The following is an 18,418-nucleotide window of genomic DNA, read 5'->3' as shown; positions in this document are numbered from 1 at the left end:
ATATGCCATACGATACGCGCGCAGAAATTTTCAGATTAGGGAGCAGGTCCACTGTGCTCCTAGTAAAACAAACTGATATAACTATACTGACATGAAGGCGTTGCAAGGGGTCGAGAAGTGGTTTAACGCAGATAGACACTGCCATCTTGTGGTTATCTGTAATTTTGCGTTTTGTAGTCTAATGAGTTCCAGATCTTCCATATAAATATAAGGTTACTATTATTTAATAGCACTTGTACATGCAGTTGTGCTCATAACTTTACACACCCTATGGGCATATATATAAAGCGATGAGCACAACTGTGCCTCACTGTCTACTGCTAATTCTTACCAATACTACAAATTTCTAATAATACTTTCTAGTACTTATTACTATTAATAACTTATTTGTGTATCATCTAATTATTATGTACAATATTTTGGCTTGTGTGACTTTATTTTGCTTCATGTTTTAGTGACATCACTTTTTTTTTTAAACCCATTTTTTTAAGTTAGTAACAGAATCGCCCAATTACACATTAAAGGTAAATATAGTATCATTAAAATGATAAGGTGTGTGTGTGTGTGTGGGGGGGGGGGCATTTTCATCATTCCTTAGGCCTTAGCACATAAAATATTGACAAAGACTTTATCCTCCAGGGGAAATGAAGTGCTGCATACAGCATGGAGTTTTCATCACACCAATACAATTCTCATATTTATTCCTGTGTAATTGTCATGTTTGTTTCCACTGGTTGAGTGGTGCTCCTTTTGTCAAGCTAATTTAGCCCAGAGAGATTTTTGTGTCCAGCAAATTATACTTTTTCGGATTTTCCTGGCTTGAATACAAGACATGTGTGAAAAAAAACAAAACATAACAGAATGGTGCTAATGCCAAAATTTAGGCTTGTGCAAAGACTGTTCTTTTTGTGTGAATTTGACATTTAACACATAATTTGTTTGGCCCATCTCTTCCCATTCTGTGTACTTTCCTGCCAAGGCCTACATATTAACAAGGAACCAGACATAGACTTTGTACTGTCTCTCAAAGTACACTCAGTGTCATCTTCCTTCCTGCATGTGTAATGTATTACAATAAAGTTCAGAGCAGTTCATGCATCTGTTCTTCAATTCTATGTTGTATTGTTGAACTCATACTGACAGTCCATGAAATGTGTTTATATGTATTACCTTACGTGTAAAAATAATGTAAACAATGACAATTTCCGATAATTCTTTCAATACATTTAGCTGTCAGTTTTAGTTCCAACTCAGCAGGCCACAATAATAAAACGTTAGACCTTTCTGGAATATAATTTTTAATCAATTTGATTAAATAAGAGTTGTAGCAGGGTTCACCCGTCCTTGGAAATCCAGAAAATCGGTCGCTAAAACCCATTAAAATTTAAATAAACGGGAAACTAAAAGCGATTAAAGTAACCTGTATACATTTATTGTATTTTTTATTTTTATTTTTTATTTTCAACTGGGCGCTTTTCTGAATAACAGTTTAGTCGCCATGTGTTTGGTCACGTGAGCACGCTACGCGCATACGTCGACATTCGTGACGTCACCACGGAGGCTTTGTCGGTTTCCTCAACAAGCCAACCAACCACAGCAACAAACTGTTACGGTGTGTGAGCGTGTGGGACAAACACTGCGAGAGAGCCCGATTTCGTTCTCCAGGCGAGGGGGAAAAAAGAAAACCCTCGAACCGACCACCTTCCCTCAGCTCCCGTCGACCCGGGACGTCGCTGCCTGGTTCCGGTGAGCTTTCAGGCGGAGAGGCGGTGAAGAAGAAAAGCCCCGAGTGCTAGTCCCACTGAAGGCTGTTTTTACACCCCACCGTGGCTTTAAGGAAGGCGGGCAATACGAAGCGACGTGTTGCCTGGACGCCCCTTTTCGAACATTTTGGACTCGCTTAAGCTGAAAGGGCGTTTTCGTCCAAGTCTGGTCGTGTTGCTGGGACTGCACAGCGGTTGTACATGGATTATCTGGTGAGTAAATGTGTCAAAATGGAGTGGCGTTGGCTGCCTTCTGCCCTCCAGGATGACGCCTTTTGACGTTGCTGTTGTTGAAATGAGGGGTTGCCCAGGTATGCTGCAATTGTGGGGGCATCCTGATGCTATTGAGCTAAGTCAACTAGGCACTCTTGTACTATGTTGTTTACGTTAGACGTGCTCCAGGTGTTATGAGACTTTTTACACTTACACGCTACAATTTAGCAGATCCGTGGAGCGGATCCTGATATTAATTCACTCCTGAACCAGCCACTGCTTATATCACACCATTTACACTATTGTTTTACAGTAAACCAAGTGTTCTATGTAGTGGCTCATTGACATACGTGATCATAACGTTTCATGACCACGCTAGTAACTCACGAAATTGGGTTTCTAAATCAGGAAACATTGCACTCTATAATCTTGTACTTCATACAAAGCACAACATAACTTCTTGATTACCCTTGAAAAAGCTACATCGGTCTTGATAAGTTTTTATTTAATGGTTAAATAAAGGTTTTGGTCGATTGACTGAGAATATGAAGAATGAAATAGTTTGTGCATCAATATTTAATGCTACAATTCAATGCATTGTCAATGTCATCATACAGTCATGCAGACACAAATCAGAGTCAGAAGTTATATACGTTATAATTACTCGTTTTTCACAGAGGATAAATATGTGCTTGAGGTGCAATGATTAATTGACAACTAATTGATTAGAAAGTCAATAATTATTCAGACAATCGATTGTTCAGTAACCTTGTTTAACAAGATATACTTCTATTTCAGAACTTAGTGTAAGTACTTTTAAACATCTACATGTCAACAACTAAAGGTGGACTCTCTAAAGTGCCATCATATGCAAGTTAGGCTGCTTTCATCCACTTACCTGTACATCAGTCACATGGCTATTAGTCATGAATACCCCGTGACTGAAATAAATTGTTTTTACAGTGCAGTTGATAGTATCTTTGAGTAGTAGGTTGTTTGGATGTTGGGGGGGCGGCTTTTGCCTGTAATGGGAAGGGTGCTGCTGAGCTTAAACAGTTCAACAATAGACAGGAAGCAGAGGAAAATAATAACACAGACATTGTTGTTGTCATCCTTTAGGGAGGCCAAATGCAGAGGAAGTTGGCCACTCAGTCTTGTCAGATGGCTTATAACAAGATGTACATGCAACCGATATAATGGAACTAAATGGATTGTGATGCCCATCTATCCATTTTCTATTGTGCTTGCCCTCATTTTGGTAGCGGGTGAGCTGGCGCTTAGCCCATCTGACTTTGGGTGCACATCCTGGACTGGTCGTCAGTCAGTCGCAGGACTAATATAGATAACCAACCATTCACACTAACACACAGATGATTTCAAGACTGAGATCCATCCAGCCACCCTTTTTTTTTTTTTTTTTTTTTTTTTTGCGTGTATCCTCCTTTAGGGTTGTTGATTGACAAACAAGCATCCAGGCTTTCATTTGCACCAATGGACAATTTCAAGTACTTAATGAACTTGACATGCATGTTTTTGGTATATGGAAGGAAGCCGGAGTACCTGGTGGAAAACCATGCTCAGACTCCCCAACTCCACATGAGGCCGGAGTCAAGATTCAAACACTCAGTCAACTGTGAGGCATTAACGTAATGTAATGTAGTACGTAATGTACACATAAGGTACAAATAACGTAATGTTTTATTGCAGTGATTGTCAAAGTGTGGTGCGGTACCTCGAGTGGTGTGTGGGCTGCCTTCGTGGTAGGAAGAATCCCTGCTTAACGACTGTTTCTGGGTTTTGTCATGTGACGGTTGTAGAATGAGATTATAGCTATGTATACAAATGTAGAAATACATCCCAACTTCCAGAGTACTGGAGCCCGCGTATTGATTGCTCTGGAACATGCTGACTTCTCTTGAGCTCGGATTCTTGAACTTTACTACAAGGAAGAAAAAACATTTATCATTAACAAATATTGTGTTGTGTGTAGTTGTATGGAGAACTTTGGTAGTTACATGGTGAGCAAAGTGTTAAAAGGGACCACACAACTCGGCAGTGCTCAGAGAGGAATTTGCTGCTAGTTGTTGCCATGATGATACAGCCCTCCTAAATTACAAGTCCACCAAGCGACCGGGCACGACCTGGCAGCGCACTGGACGCTCGTCTAGCGTGAGAGGGAGCCAGCCTATGACAGTGTGAAGTTTGACTGTCCACTAATCTGGAATGTTTGCAATGGTTGATTTGCACCACAGCCGTTTCGTTGCATTATTTGTGCCACTTCTGGCTGGGGGACTATTCACAGCCCTGAGGCTATGCTTTTAAAAAGAGATGGTGGCACATTATTTATCTACTCTGTGTTGTACAGAAATCACCTAAGTGTTTATGGAAGCACAAAATGACAAAGTTAAGAGTCTTTGACTTGACTTCCATAATAGTAATTTCCATATTTTTATACTCCTCCCAGGATAGTTACACCACAAAACCCATTCAGTAATCCATCCATTCTGCATTTGTGGCACACAGTAAATGGATAACGCCTCTGTTTAACTCTGAACAATGACAAAGGAAAAATGTCACGATAGTTAAATGCTCTCCAGAGGTTATTTATTTTAGCCACATGACTGCTCTTTGGATTTCCAAGTGAAATGTCCTGCTCTGCACATAACCTGCAGGAATGCTTTGCTCCACAAATTTCAGTGAAACCTCGAAGGTCGAAAACAGTCCGTGCACTTTCATTGGCTTTATTGAGCAAACATACGAAAACAAATGCGTAATAAGCACATTCATTCACAAGTTCTGGATGTCCACAAGTAATTCAACATGTAGATTGGCTAAAGGGTTAGCCAGTTAACAGCCAGCCAACTCTATTCTCTCATTTTCAGATGCCCACATCACACACCAGATCAGGCCCCACCTATTTAGGCCATACACACTCAAAGTCACAGCAGAGTATGAGGATCATGACCCCAAGTGCACCCCATATAGCTTTCAGTACTAGTACTACATTCTGTCGCGTTAGCCATATTATACTGAGCAGCCAGGAAAAAGACTTGTTAACCACTTTGTTGTTAATGAATATGAAAAACTAGGGATGCCTCAATCCGATCACGTGATCGGAAATCGGGCTCGATCACGCGGTTGCTGACTCGATTGTTATCAGACGTTGTCTCCCGATCAGGACTTGGATAAATATATGAGGTTATTATTATTAGTATTATTATTAGTATTAGTATTAGTATTAGTATTAGTATTATTAGTATTATTGTTATTATTATTATTGTTATTATTATTTGTTTTTTTTTAAAATAACTTTTTAAATTAAATCTGGAGTTTGGCGGTGCCACAGAGTGACACCTCATTTTTCAACACAGTGCGTGCGACATGGCGTCACTCTAGTACACAGTGACACTATTAATGCCATCGAGCGGCGGGGATAAACAAGGAAATGGCGCCGAGAGGGCTAAACAAGGAAATAGCACAGAGGTGTTTGGAAGTGGAGATGCTAAAGTTATCATCCATAATGTGGAAAGCGGAGGCGGTGCGACTTGCACTGTGTGCAATGTGTTGCTGACCGCTCTCCGACCGGGGAGATACAAATACCTGGAACCGGCATGCCCAGAGCTTTCCGACGGTGTCGGTGCCCGGTCTCCATGACCCTCCGCCCCAGAGATACAGGGGCCGAAAGTGGAATAGGGGATTATAGGGGTTGGCTACAGGGGGTGCACCTCAGGGCTGTTAACCCGCCTCACAATGCACATTTTTCGAATACAGCTTAGGGAGATTGGTGACAAAACGGTAAATAAAAAAAAAAAGTGGCTTTACCATCTGTATCATTACATGATCACTATTAACTACAGTCAGGACCAAAAAAGCTGTCAGGACGCTGCACAGGTTTAAATAAGTTGTGCAGTCATAATCACAATAACAGTCAAACTATTATTAGGTTTGGGCCCATATAGAATGAATGAAGCTCTTGATGGTGCTTCTGAGATTTTGTGCAATTTTTTGTTCAGTTTCCCAAGTGTATTTCCATAGGGGTGATTGTGGGCATTCAGCAGGCAAGAGTGGTGACGGTCACTTGACATCTGAGCTGAATCAGCACCATCTTGACTCCCCATACGACCACTGTAAGCGCCAGTGTTTCTTTTATCCTCCTCAGACACGCCAGCAATGTTTTCAAACTACTATGGACAGTATGGAGTGTGTGGGCGCGTAATGGTGACTAATCCAATTTTGTGGTCTTATTCTGGATCTCTAGTTGTCACTGAGCCCTTAATCTTTGTGGCAAGATCTCTCGCTCTGCTTCTCATTCATCCTTGTGACAATTTCATGTATTTTGTATTTCTCATGAATGAATATGGTGAATAAACATGAGGCAAGCGTCACTTCGGCCCCTCCGCCAAAGCCTGTTGTAGCCCCGATGCCGTTTAGCTCAGCTACTCCCGATCCGCCTCCATCCATTCATTCATTCACTCACTCACTCACTCACTCAAGGAGGCTTGGCTTGTGTGTTGCCGTGGGAAACGCCTGTTGCTCAGCACGATGTCAGAGCACATGCAGCTCTCCCTTGCCTTGTGCAGAATTGGGCTTTACAGGGTAAGAAAAACATTCCTCCAAAATATAGCAGCCGTTTGCACCAGAGAGATTTTCTTGCGTTGGGCATGCTCGGCTATGCGTTGCGAGTTTCAGCATGGTGGATTTCATCTCGTGTTTTGAAGCAAGCGCTGACCAACTGTGGCTGTTGCCTGGTCACTGAATGCTGTGTTTCATGTATGCCGGTCACAGACAAATACTGAGCAGGAGCCAGAGGATGTCATGTCAGTGCTGGAGAGTTTCATGTTGAGTCTATGAATGTGCATGGCGCTACCAATAAGCTGATATTACTGAGTTAGGCTCGTTTTGGTGCCATTTTTACCATATGAAAGAAATATGAATGACATTTGAAATCTTTTATGGTAAAATCATGGTAAAGTCAGTTTCAATCTACCCACAGGCCATAGCTGGTCAGTCACTACTGTTCCCTGTTATTCCCAAAAGGAAGAGTGTGTCACAGGGTGCTTTATGCTCTCATGGGTCATATATAGCCCACAGGCTTTAGGTTCCCCACCACTACCTTAAACCAGTCTTGTGAAGCGTTAAAAAAAAACAAAAAACAAAAACAAAAAAAAAAGCAAAAAAACAAATCGATATTATTCTAACAATTTAAATGCAACATGAGCTGATGAGCAGTGAGTCTCGTTGCGCCTAATACCGTGTCTCACACATGACTCATCCCCTCAGTCGCACTTGAATCAAATGCGTGGGAATACCACAGATGAATATTGGGCTTATTGTACGCCGGTTTTGCCGAGCCCTCTTTGTATTCTCATGTAGGTAGATGTACTTGACAAAGTTGACAACCTTGAAGGCCACTTAGTCATAGGGGACCTCATCCTATAGTAGAGCTTTGTGGCCTTGATATGGGTGCAAGATTTTAATGAGCGGCTTGCTTGTTAGATTTAATGATGATGTTGACTGAATTTGAGCTGCCTGCAGCTGTTGATTATTTTTGGAACAGAGTATTCCGCTTATTAGGAATGGCCGATTACCGATACCATGTATCGGCATCCTAAACTTTAGAAATCCTCAGTATTTTGCAGACTGCGTCCTCCACCATTGTGCTACTTAATTTCTACACAGTTCTGCGTTTGTCTGTATCTATGATGGAGTATAGTGTCTAACGCAAATAAGTATTTACGGCGGCATGGAGGCAACCATCACACGTTAAACTTTGTTGTAATGTACACAGATGCATCCTTGAAAATGAGTTTTACTATCAGATAATTTGAATGGTATTTCACATTCAATAGTTGTTTTATTGCATCTTATTTTTTTTCTCATTAAATAGGTAAAAAAAAAAAAAAACAAGAATGATATCGACTGATGTGAAATACTTATATAATGATGCATTTTGCAGCCATATCGCCCAGTCCTACATCAATCTTGGTTGCACTCAAAATGTTGAAGTCATTCAATTAATCGTTTCAGCCCCTAGACTGATTATTGTTGAGATTACAACAGCAGCAGCCTGCTAAACTTGCCACCCAAGTGAGATAAGCGTCATCTGCCCATAATGCTGGACAATCACGAGACACTAATGGCCATTTTGGTTAACCAAGTGTTCCAACAGTATGAACAAAGACCAAATTTACCCTGCAGGTCTAAGTGCCCAATTCTGATTTAATGCTTTTGTAATGATTTGAAGTTAACTGTAAAACTAAGAATAACATCCACTGTATATTTAAATAAACAACATGCTTCGTTTTTATATAGTATCTATCCTGGTTTAAAAAAACAAACAAAAAACAAAACAGTATTTAGTCTTTACTGTTTAAACATCAAACATTTTTGTTATGATTTGACATAACATGTTTTTTGACACGTATGACTTTTTTTGATCTTCAATGCGGTTCAGACCCACTTTATCATTACCTGACTGGAACATTAAAAACATTTAATTCTATAATTTTTAGCAAGCAAACTGGTGGTTTTATTGGTTTTGTGACACTACGTTAAAAATGACTCAGGCAAATTATACTATTAGGCTAAGGATTTGCTGATTATGCTTCAGTGATGATGATGATGTGTAGAGGCTCCATTGCAGCGAGAAGACTACTTATTTAACAAAAGGACTCAACGATTTAGTTCAGCAGGTGATTGATGAGCACAAACGCTGCTTTTGTGATTGTGACTTTTTAGGTTCAACATGCTGACAGCAGTCAGATTTTGTCTAAATCTTTGCGGGTTAATGGTCCTATTAGGCACGTTGTGGTCAATTCATTATGTCATTAATGGGCTGGAAAATGACCCTTCAGACCCACCCCCACGCCCTGATCCTTCACTTCGAAAGTCTCAAGGCTGGTTCGTGCTTTGCTGAAAAACAAACCCAGCAGAGTGTGCATACCGGAATGGCCCAATTAAAGCGAAAACGCACCCTGGAAGTTGCACGTCGCAGCACCTTGCAGCAGATAAGCTTCTTCAGCTTCTCAAAGCTAAAAAGCTAAATGAGACGTTTTGTAATTTGTACTGGGTGTGTATGTTACTACTCTAATTGCAACAAAATGAACAAGATGATTCTTATGTTTTTTTTATTCTTTTTTTTTTTTTTTTTACCATTGACATCAGTAAACAATGATCTGTAGCAGAATATGCACCCAGTGCATACATATTGCATATAGTGTTACTAATTTATTATTATTATATAATACATTATTATTACCATATTTGACCTATTGTGTGGAAATTTGGGGAAACACATATAAAACAAATACCGACACTGTTTTTAAATTGCAAAAAAGAGCCATAAGGATTATTAATAGATCAAAATATACAGAATCAACACATCCACTATTTATTAAATTAAATACAATGAAATTTTATTACTTGGTTGAGTTTAAAATAGCACAAATAATGTATAAAGTATACAATAATCTACTCTGCCACAGTACTCAAAAGTTGTTTGAAATTAGAAACTGTCCTTATGAGATAAGGGGTACAAGTGTATACAAAAAACCCAAAACAAGAACAAATATTAAGCAAAGGTGTGTCTCCGTTAAAGGAGTTAATTTGTGGAATAACTTGGGAACTGAACTGAAAAGATGTAATTCACTTGTTGAATTTAAAAGAATGTTTAAAAGTAAAGTTCAATATTATTATTTAAATCAGATATGAGTTAAGAAGATTGTAGAAATGTTTTATTCATTTACTTATTTTTCTTTGATGTATTAATATGAGTGTAATGAAATTTGTATATATGTGTGTTACTATTGTGTATTTTTATTTTTCTATTTATTTTATTTTTTTATACGAGTAGCATTATATTTTCTTTTATTAAAAATGTAATTTATTATAAATAAGTGATAGGATATGAAGAATAAGGGGTAGGACTGGATAAGTTTTCAACTTCTTCCTACTCCCTTGAACATATACATAGATATTTATTGGATGTTTCTTTTATTTTATTTTTTTACTTTTAACTTTATGTGTTTATATAATTATACGTGTATATATGCATATGTTCAATAAACTTCAAACTTCAATTTATGCCTTTAATCTTACTCCTTTAAATAGAACTGAACTGAACTGAAATAAATGAATTGGTATGCATGTGTATGCTTAAAAAAAACAAAAAACAAAACACCATTTACTCATTTAATAAAACATTTACTCATTCAATAAAACAACAACCAAAAAAAAAAAAAAAAAAAGGAAAAAATTGATAATTGTAAAATTGCAAAATTGCCATAACAGTTGATTAAGCCCCTTTCCACAATACAGCATGCCACAATTGAACATTTAAAGGCCACTGAAATGGATAGAAAAGAAAAGAAAAAGCACTTCGTTTCTTCGTCAAAGCGATTAATCCTTGTACCTACTCGGCGCGCTGTAATGGAAATTGTCATATGCTATTGCTTTATATGCTGATCACCTCAGATGCTGACACAATTATCATATCAGTAGCAGAATTATAATGGCTTGCTGGGTTCAACGTAAAAGGCACAGTTAGATATATGCTTTAATTACAGCTTTGATTCAATAATTTTGCGGGATCTCTGTATCAGAGTTTGGTGTGCTACTGTGCTAAGTGTATATTGTAGAAGCATACGCTGGACAGGAGCTTGTTGCAGCTTCAAATCCAAACAAGCGTAGCCTATAGTCTTTGTAATTTGGATTTATAGAGTTCTTGTTTTTCTGTTACATCTTGTAAAAACACTACTCGCATCTAAGAAGCAAGACAGACTTGTTTACTGTGGGGCAACTCAGGAAATGCTATTTTTAGCCCCCTTATCTTGCTATATACTCAGGTATTTGGTGTAATCCGCTCATTAAGACCTTATCTCATGGTAGAATGACGTGAACTTCGAACTACGACATTTTAAAAGAGCACACTATAGATCAAATGTGTACATTGAATACTCTTGTGCGGGAGTCGTAAATGTGGAAGTTGCATTGTTTAGGTTAGTGTTGTTATGTCACAGGAAGTTATATTGTTGCACTGTAAACTTAGCTGTGCTCACGCAGTGTGCGACCAACTTATATTTCCACCTGCTTCCGTCAATTTCTAACGCAGGATGGGAGCAGCCATTGGGCCAACTCTGGCCATTAATGTCCCACACTTGAAACTGCATGGTGGGATGTTGATTGAAAGGTCACTCACCCACTATCTTGTACTGGTTTCCTTAAACCTGAATGCCAAGCTTAACTGGTTTGTTTTGTTGTGTCAAGGTTCTTTTTTCGGAAGGAATTCTGGTCTCCTTGTTGGGGGGAAAAACAATGGAGAACTTCCTGTTTGAGGTTTGATGGCTAACCAAAGGGGGCGATACCACATTGGCCTTTTGTGAACTTTGTATACTAGGAACTCGGGCGTAGTAAGATGTGTCATAATGTTATAAAGCCAAAGTGAACAACCATTGTACAAAAAATGGTGACTGCCCCCCCCCTTCACATTGTTACATTCTCTGTATCCTTGTAGTGTGGCCAAACAATCAATAAACTCATCAAACCGTGTCAATATGCCAGTCTATCAAAGCACCACATTAGACCACAATACTCCCTCATTACATTTATTTGACATGTAGTAGTAGTACTAGTAGTAGTAGTAGTAGTACAACAATTTTTATTTTTAATAAGAAAAATTGGATGGATAATATTGTACTTAATATAAACATAGAAGTGACGTAATAAAATAGAATGTAAAGAATTGACGTATTGCCTCATTTTGCCTATAACACAAACATATGAATATGCATTCAGACGTCTCGTGCTCCGTAAGCTGCAGCAATAGTTGCTCTTTGCAGAGGATAAATAATATATGCCTGCTGTGAGTATTGTTATATAATCTGCCAACATGTGTTGTTGCACAGTGTTGAAGTATTGTTTGCTTGAAGGGTTATAAGACTGACACTGAAGCTATTTGTTAGCCTGTCTGTGGTGTTTCCTGTTACGTTTTAACATTAATCTGTGTACATTTAGGCAAAGTTATGTGTTTTTTTTCTCTCTCTTTATTTATAATCTTCAGCTTGATAGTAAGCTAACAATGGAAAAAATGGCACGATTTGTTTGGCAGCTTTTGATAGCCTTTGTAATAGAATAAGCAGCTCTTCCTCGTAGGCTTTTGCTGTAACGTGCGACAAGGCGCCTTTCTGCGTTAGTGACGGACAGGGAGTCAAAAAGAAACATTTTCACACGGAGCTGAAGCGTCTTTTTATTTGCTTAACCAGAGATTATTGTGATAAATGAGCGGGTCCAAGAGACCGATACTTATCCAAGTCTTGAGGGCCTCTTTTTATTTTTGCTCCTTTTGGCTACCAGTCATTGCCGGTACTCATCATGTGAACTTTGTGTGGACGTGCATCAGATTGGATTTTATTCAAAATTGTGATTATTCACATTTCTTTGGGGTGGGGAAAAGACAGTTGTCTTTCATTAACAAAAAGCATGTTTCCTTTCCAGTGTTCTACATTAGCAGTGGCCTGCGGCCACTACGTGACTGTGTTGGGCCACTCGAAGTTCACTGACACTGGCCAATAGAAATGTCATAATACGATGAAATCAACACTTCTAGCATTTAAAAAAAGAAAATATAACGTTTTGAGTTTTATCCATTTAAATTGATCCGTTGTCAACTTGTCATTGATCTTTATACCACAATGTTTCAAATTACAAGTTAAGGAAACCTATAGGGCAGCATCAATAATAGTATACGGAGAGTCTGGATAGTTCATCTGTACTGCTTGATTAAATGTTGTAAATATAGTTAAGATGTTTTTCTTTATCCGCACGGTGAATCTTATTTCTTCTTTGGGAGTACTTGTGCACATTTTCACTTTCCTGTAGTCAAATCGTAGAGAAATTTGTGCTATATGAGGGGGTGGGGTGGGTGATTTATGGATTAAATTAATTTGTGGCTGACACACACGCACACAAAGATGAGATTAAATTTTGGTCAGAGTTTCTAATCCAACACACATTAATCCGATCCACACATGGAAATAGTAGCTCCAAAAACTGACTTCAATACAATTGAAATACATTATGAAATAGGGAATTACAGTTATTGCACCTACGGTACCCACAGGGACTCCAACGTGACAATCATGCTCCAATTACAGTAGTATTCGTGACTGACGACTCAATTTTCAAGAGAGAAAAAGTACTGTGTACAGCAGCTTTCCCTTGTGTTATCGTCATAGAAAGGGGAATGGCGTCCTCTATTGGTACTAAACCTAAAATGCTTTAGTCATTGCTTAGGCTGTCAATAAAATGGTGCTGCAGACAAAACTGTTGTCTTTGCCTACTGTGTATATATATTGTGAATAAAAATAAAATAAAATCTGTTTCTCTTTACATTTCTAATTGAACTATGGAAATAAATGAACTTTCATATGATATTCTAATTCATTGAGATGCACCTGTAGTTGTAAAAGAATACTATTTGTGGTATTTCACCAACACATTTTCTGTAGATTGTCATTTTACTTACAAAATAATATCCATTCTTAAAGTCATTGTTTATTTTCTAAGAAGGCAAAGTCAACACTACTTACAGTTTAATTCGTTTATTCAGTAAACCAATTTGGCGGTCTCATCATCCTTACCGCCTGATTTTCATCAGGAGAAGGAGAACACAGGTTGGTAATAGCCATACCAGCCTGATACTCAGATTTTTCCGATTTACTTTAATTTCACACTTGGGCTGTCACGTGGCCCAGAGACCCAACTATTGGGTACAAGCAATTAAAAAGTCAAGTTTCTGTAAATTTGTCCGCTTGAAAGCAAGTACATGGTGAAATTCTTTCTTGCGTCCTCTGGGTGGAGCCAACGCGTTGCTGATCAGGTCTCAAATCAGGCAAGTGGACTTCAAGAAAAGACAATGATGATGATTTCTTACCGCTACCTCAGCAATACATTCATCCAACGCAACCGAAAGCCTTAGCAGCCATAACCTTAGATAGTGTTGAATTATTTTATTGCTTTATATCTTTCCTGAGCATATACTTACGACTGAGGTTTGTTTTTATGAGCATTAACAATGTGTGGCCAGTTAATGGCATAATATAAGTGCAGTGTTTTTGTGGTATTTGAGACGTATGTGTGGCAACCAAAGCAGATCAAAGAGGCACACATTTTCAGTGAAATTACAATCTGCTTTTATTGTGCACAGCCCTTTGTACCTCTTAAAAAAATTGTTTCTCTCAACAGCGGCCAAAACATGTTGAAACATTTCAAGCGTTTATTATAAGCACTTGTTTGTCTGGACTCCATTTACTATTTCTCACTTTAGAGGCTGCTTAAAATTAAAAAGGTTTTTTTTTCTTTTCTTTTTTTTAAACCCAACTCTGGCTCCATTTGTGTGCCCAAATATTTTGATATCCTCCACTTTGAGTGAGGAAAGATGCAAACAATTAGTGCTGCCTGTGAATCTTTTCAGTGATATGACACTCAGCTAAATGCCCTTTTACATTTCACACTGCTCGCCCAGCGTCTGGGCGACATTTGAGTCTGAGTAGGAAAAGCGCTTATGTTCCAAATGTGTCTGATGATCTGCACTGAGATTATCATGGAGTGTAAACCAAGATGGTGTGTGCTCTTCAAGAGGCTATAGTAGGATGTGGCAATATGGCAAAAAACAAATCCAATTTGATTTGTAAAAGTGACCCCAAGGCGAGGTACACCTCAACAGCATATTTTCATTTTGGAAGCGCATAGCTCGGGACAAAAGTGTCGATAAATCCCAGCTTTTACAATTTACCAGGCCAGGGGCCCCGCCCTTTAGAGCCATGTTCAAAGTCAAAATAGTACAGTCTAGAACGGGAGCATGGTTGACCCTAAGTGGACACAAAATAATATCTGCACCTCACATCCACATTTTGTACTGATATTGTTGTGACTAAGGCAAACTATTTTTAATTAGTAAATCAATGGGCCATAGGCTAGCCCAGCCTTAGACTGGAGCACATATGTGCTCTTTCAGGTGCTCGACACGTCTTTGTCCATCACTTTTGATTGCACAATTGATCTCTTATGTTATTTTTTTTCTTAGAGGGGTTCAGGTACATTATAACAAATTATAAGCTTTTTTTTTTTTTTTTTTTCCTTATCTTATCATCCTTCAATGGGTCATCTGGATGCTGTATCTGGGGAGGCGGCACCAGGAAAGTTGAAGTGTGAGCATCACAGTTTGGCCTTAGATGGATCAGGGCACAGTTGGCCTCGGTTCCTTCCTGTCTTTTTGACTCAATAAATGTTTCCCTCTGTGCTCATTCGTATAAGAAGTCTTCGTGGTTTCACTACTTCCAGGCACACGTGTCCATCAGCCTTGGCTATTTACACTCTGTGTACATGTGCCTCTTTTCTGGTGTCCAACGAACCCCTGCTTCAGTGATTTATTTATTTTTTTGTTATTTCTCTGAAGTCCTTGTCTCGTGTTCTTTCTTTGTCAACACAAGATTTTATCGGTCTCAAATTGAGTGCAAAATACTGCATGGAAGTAGTAAAAGATGTTACGATCCTGTGAAGTTAATGGGAAATCTTTTCGTTGTTTTTTTTTTTTTTTTTTAACAAAAATGTTGTGTTTTCATAACTAGGACAATGAACTGAAATAAAGTTAAATTAAATTAATTCATACATTTTCATACGTTGTCATAATATCAAAGGTTAATGCTTAGGAACTCCAAATGATAATCATTTTTGGGACATCCAGTAGGTGGCATCGTAATACAGGGAAAATCAGATGTTTCCCTGGTCTGTCACTCCTTGGAGATATCTTCTCTCCCACATGTTCGCTACACGGACAACCTACGACAGGGACACATGTTCCCTGCACCCTGATTTTGATCACTGAAAATGATTACATTAATGAAATGTGTGTAATATGTGCATGTTAAAATGGGAATCAGCGTAGGCGTATGTAGCAATAGTGGTCATAGTTAATAAAACGACATTCCTATTGATGAGCCAGACATGTTCTGCAGCTGTCTACCTTCTGGGCTTGTTTGTTTTGTTTTCTGTGCAGATTATACAAATTGCCTGTGGGATTCTAGGCTGTGGGTGATGACAGTGATGACATTATTAACAACATTATTATGTTAATACTGCATCTCAATATTGACTAAATTCAGCCAACTTTTCCCAAAATGCCAAAGGATATTGACTTGAGCATGCACAATGGCATTACGGGAAAATACCGCGTGACACTGGGGGGGGAAATGTAATGTTTTTAGCATTTGGCCTACATTTACTAATACGTTTGAACGACTTTACCAATACGTTTGAACGACTTTGCAGTAAGTTCCAACGACATAACCTTGTCAAAACTGATTGGCATTGGCAGTTCCACTCTTCTGGTATTGGTACATTAAAGTATGTGATAAATGGCGCATAAAGGTGGTGGGTCGTTTTTTTAGTTAACTCCAAATAAACATTCACTCAAACTTGCAGTATTCTAATGAAATTACTTTTATTGCATTTAGTATAATAATATAAATGCAGTGTGTCAGAATTTAGTTATTGAGTAGTTATCACATTCGTTTTTGCAGAAAGTTACATAGGGTATGGAATGGAATCCGTCAAAAAGCCAAAAATGTCAACCGCATCAACGGCACATAATGACCCTGCTATAAGGTCACACGGTCAGCATAAGATGTAGATGCTTGATGTGTATCAAGAAAGTATCACAGCATGCTCACAGTCGAGCTCTGCAAACATCGCCACTTCTTACGTGTCCATCTGGAAAGTGTCTGTCTGGTTCTCATTTTCTATTACGCAAGTACACTTAGTGTGTTGTTTGTGAGAACTGAGCACTTTATTTGCGAGTTTGGGAAAATAAAGTCAACAACAGGCCAGGGCGACTTTAAAAGTAAATGTGGCGTGTTAAATGTATAATGCTTCTCCATTAGTCAGAAGTGAACTTGTTTAATAAGATGGTAGGCTGAGCGGGAGCTGCCTAATTTAGCCCTCATAACAGTTGTCTACTAACCTTGCTCTCGCAAGATGAATTCTCACCGTATTTGTGAGTTCACAAACTCCAGAGAATACATCTTGTACCACTCCCGCTGATAACCGGCGCTGTTCGGACCAATCACAGAGCAACATTATGTTTGGGGGCGGGAAATGCAACTGTGACAAAACCAGGAAGCCAACAAACAAACCTAACATGGACGAATGTGCGCTGCAATTTTTTTCTACTCACTGTTTCCTTGTTGAATGTTGAACAGCGAGGGGCGTTTCGTGCATTTCTAGCTGGTAGATGTTCGTGCCTTTCCCCCCTTCGGCAAGAACAAACACGAAATTTTCACCCGTGGCCGTGATTGGTTAAAACAAACGTGTAGAATGTTGCCTCGTCCAATCAGCTTGAATTATTGTACATAATGTCCCGACTCCCGCCTTTTCCCGACGAAATTACTGTGGAGAGGTACAAGATGGATATTTTCTGGCTATTGCCAGGTTAGTTGTCTACACAATGGTACTTCATTTTTATATAGCGCTTTTCCACCTGACAAGGCCTTTGAGGGCGCTTTACATTCAACTGCTCATTCACCTACTGATGACGCAGCATCAGGAGCAACTAGGGGTTCAGCATCTTGCTCAAGGATACTTTGACACGGTCACAATGATATGGGATCGAACCCACAACCTCTGGGTTGCCCCGTGGCTGACTGGTAGAGTGGTGGGGAGAACACCTTAATAGCTGACTAACACCCGATCTAAACTCTAGCTTAGGTATACAATCCAGCAGAGATCCAGTAAGAAGAGCCTACCAGGTGATATTAGATTCATGGCTATGAGCAGACCCAACTGAGGGGCCCAAGGCATTATTAATTACTGATGGCTTCCCAGCCCCTGAGAGTCATGGGGCCATTGACATCACATGTGTGGAGAGGCAGAAGAGCAAAAGGCCTGTCATTACCATCACCCCAAAACAATGGCCGAATTTGCCTGTCATGCATTTTATTTGCGTAATTGACTGTTTTGATGCACTTTTTCGACCTCATTTTTGTTTTGGAGGAGGCGCCTTTGCCCTCCCACACGGCAGGGCTTGATGAAGAGAACTTGGTGGGCTTTCAGCCTCACCCAGCAAGAATCTTCCGGAGGTTCTTTGATGGCAAGAAAAGCCACTGGAGATCTCAGGGGCCTCGTTGGCCTCCATTGATGTATGGACACCATAACAAAGTTTTGATTCTTCTTGACAAGAAGTGAGTGAGGAGCAAAAATAACGTATGAAAGGCGGTACCACGCATATGTGGGATATAGTGTGTGTGCATCTCCAGGGTGGTACATTTTGTGTATGTGAGGAGGCAATGAAAGGGTGAGGCCATAGACTCATACTGGGTCTCCTAATTTGCATAATTAACTGTTGACACTAACTGTGCTTAATGAAGCTCTATTGAAGTCATCGGCCCTTC

At 39.2% G+C, this 18,418-nt stretch overlaps 1 protein-coding gene across 3 annotated transcripts in view; it reads left to right on the top strand.

Annotated features, from left to right (window-relative positions):
* Positions 1 to 1,559: 1,559 nt before the first annotated feature.
* Positions 1,560 to 18,418, top strand: part of arl15a (ADP-ribosylation factor-like 15a) — an 82,942-nt gene continuing 66,083 nt past the window's right edge. For 2 of the 3 annotated variants that reach the window (XR_013283653.1, XM_077522410.1), the window contains exon 1: positions 6,476 to 6,572. Coding sequence is in view for 2 of the 3 variants with exons in the window: in XM_077522410.1 (XP_077378536.1) it covers positions 6,519 to 6,572 (54 nt within the window). In the remaining variant the exon portion in view is untranslated. Of the gene's footprint in view, positions 1,977 to 6,475; positions 6,573 to 18,418 lie in introns of those variants that run through there. The other variant, XM_077522411.1, reaches the window with a different exon arrangement.

Source organism: Festucalex cinctus, chromosome 5, assembly GCF_051991245.1.
Source record: "Festucalex cinctus isolate MCC-2025b chromosome 5, RoL_Fcin_1.0, whole genome shotgun sequence".
NCBI classification, from domain to species: Eukaryota; Metazoa; Chordata; class Actinopteri; order Syngnathiformes; family Syngnathidae; genus Festucalex; species Festucalex cinctus.
This window is presented reverse-complemented; position numbering and strand designations above follow the sequence as displayed.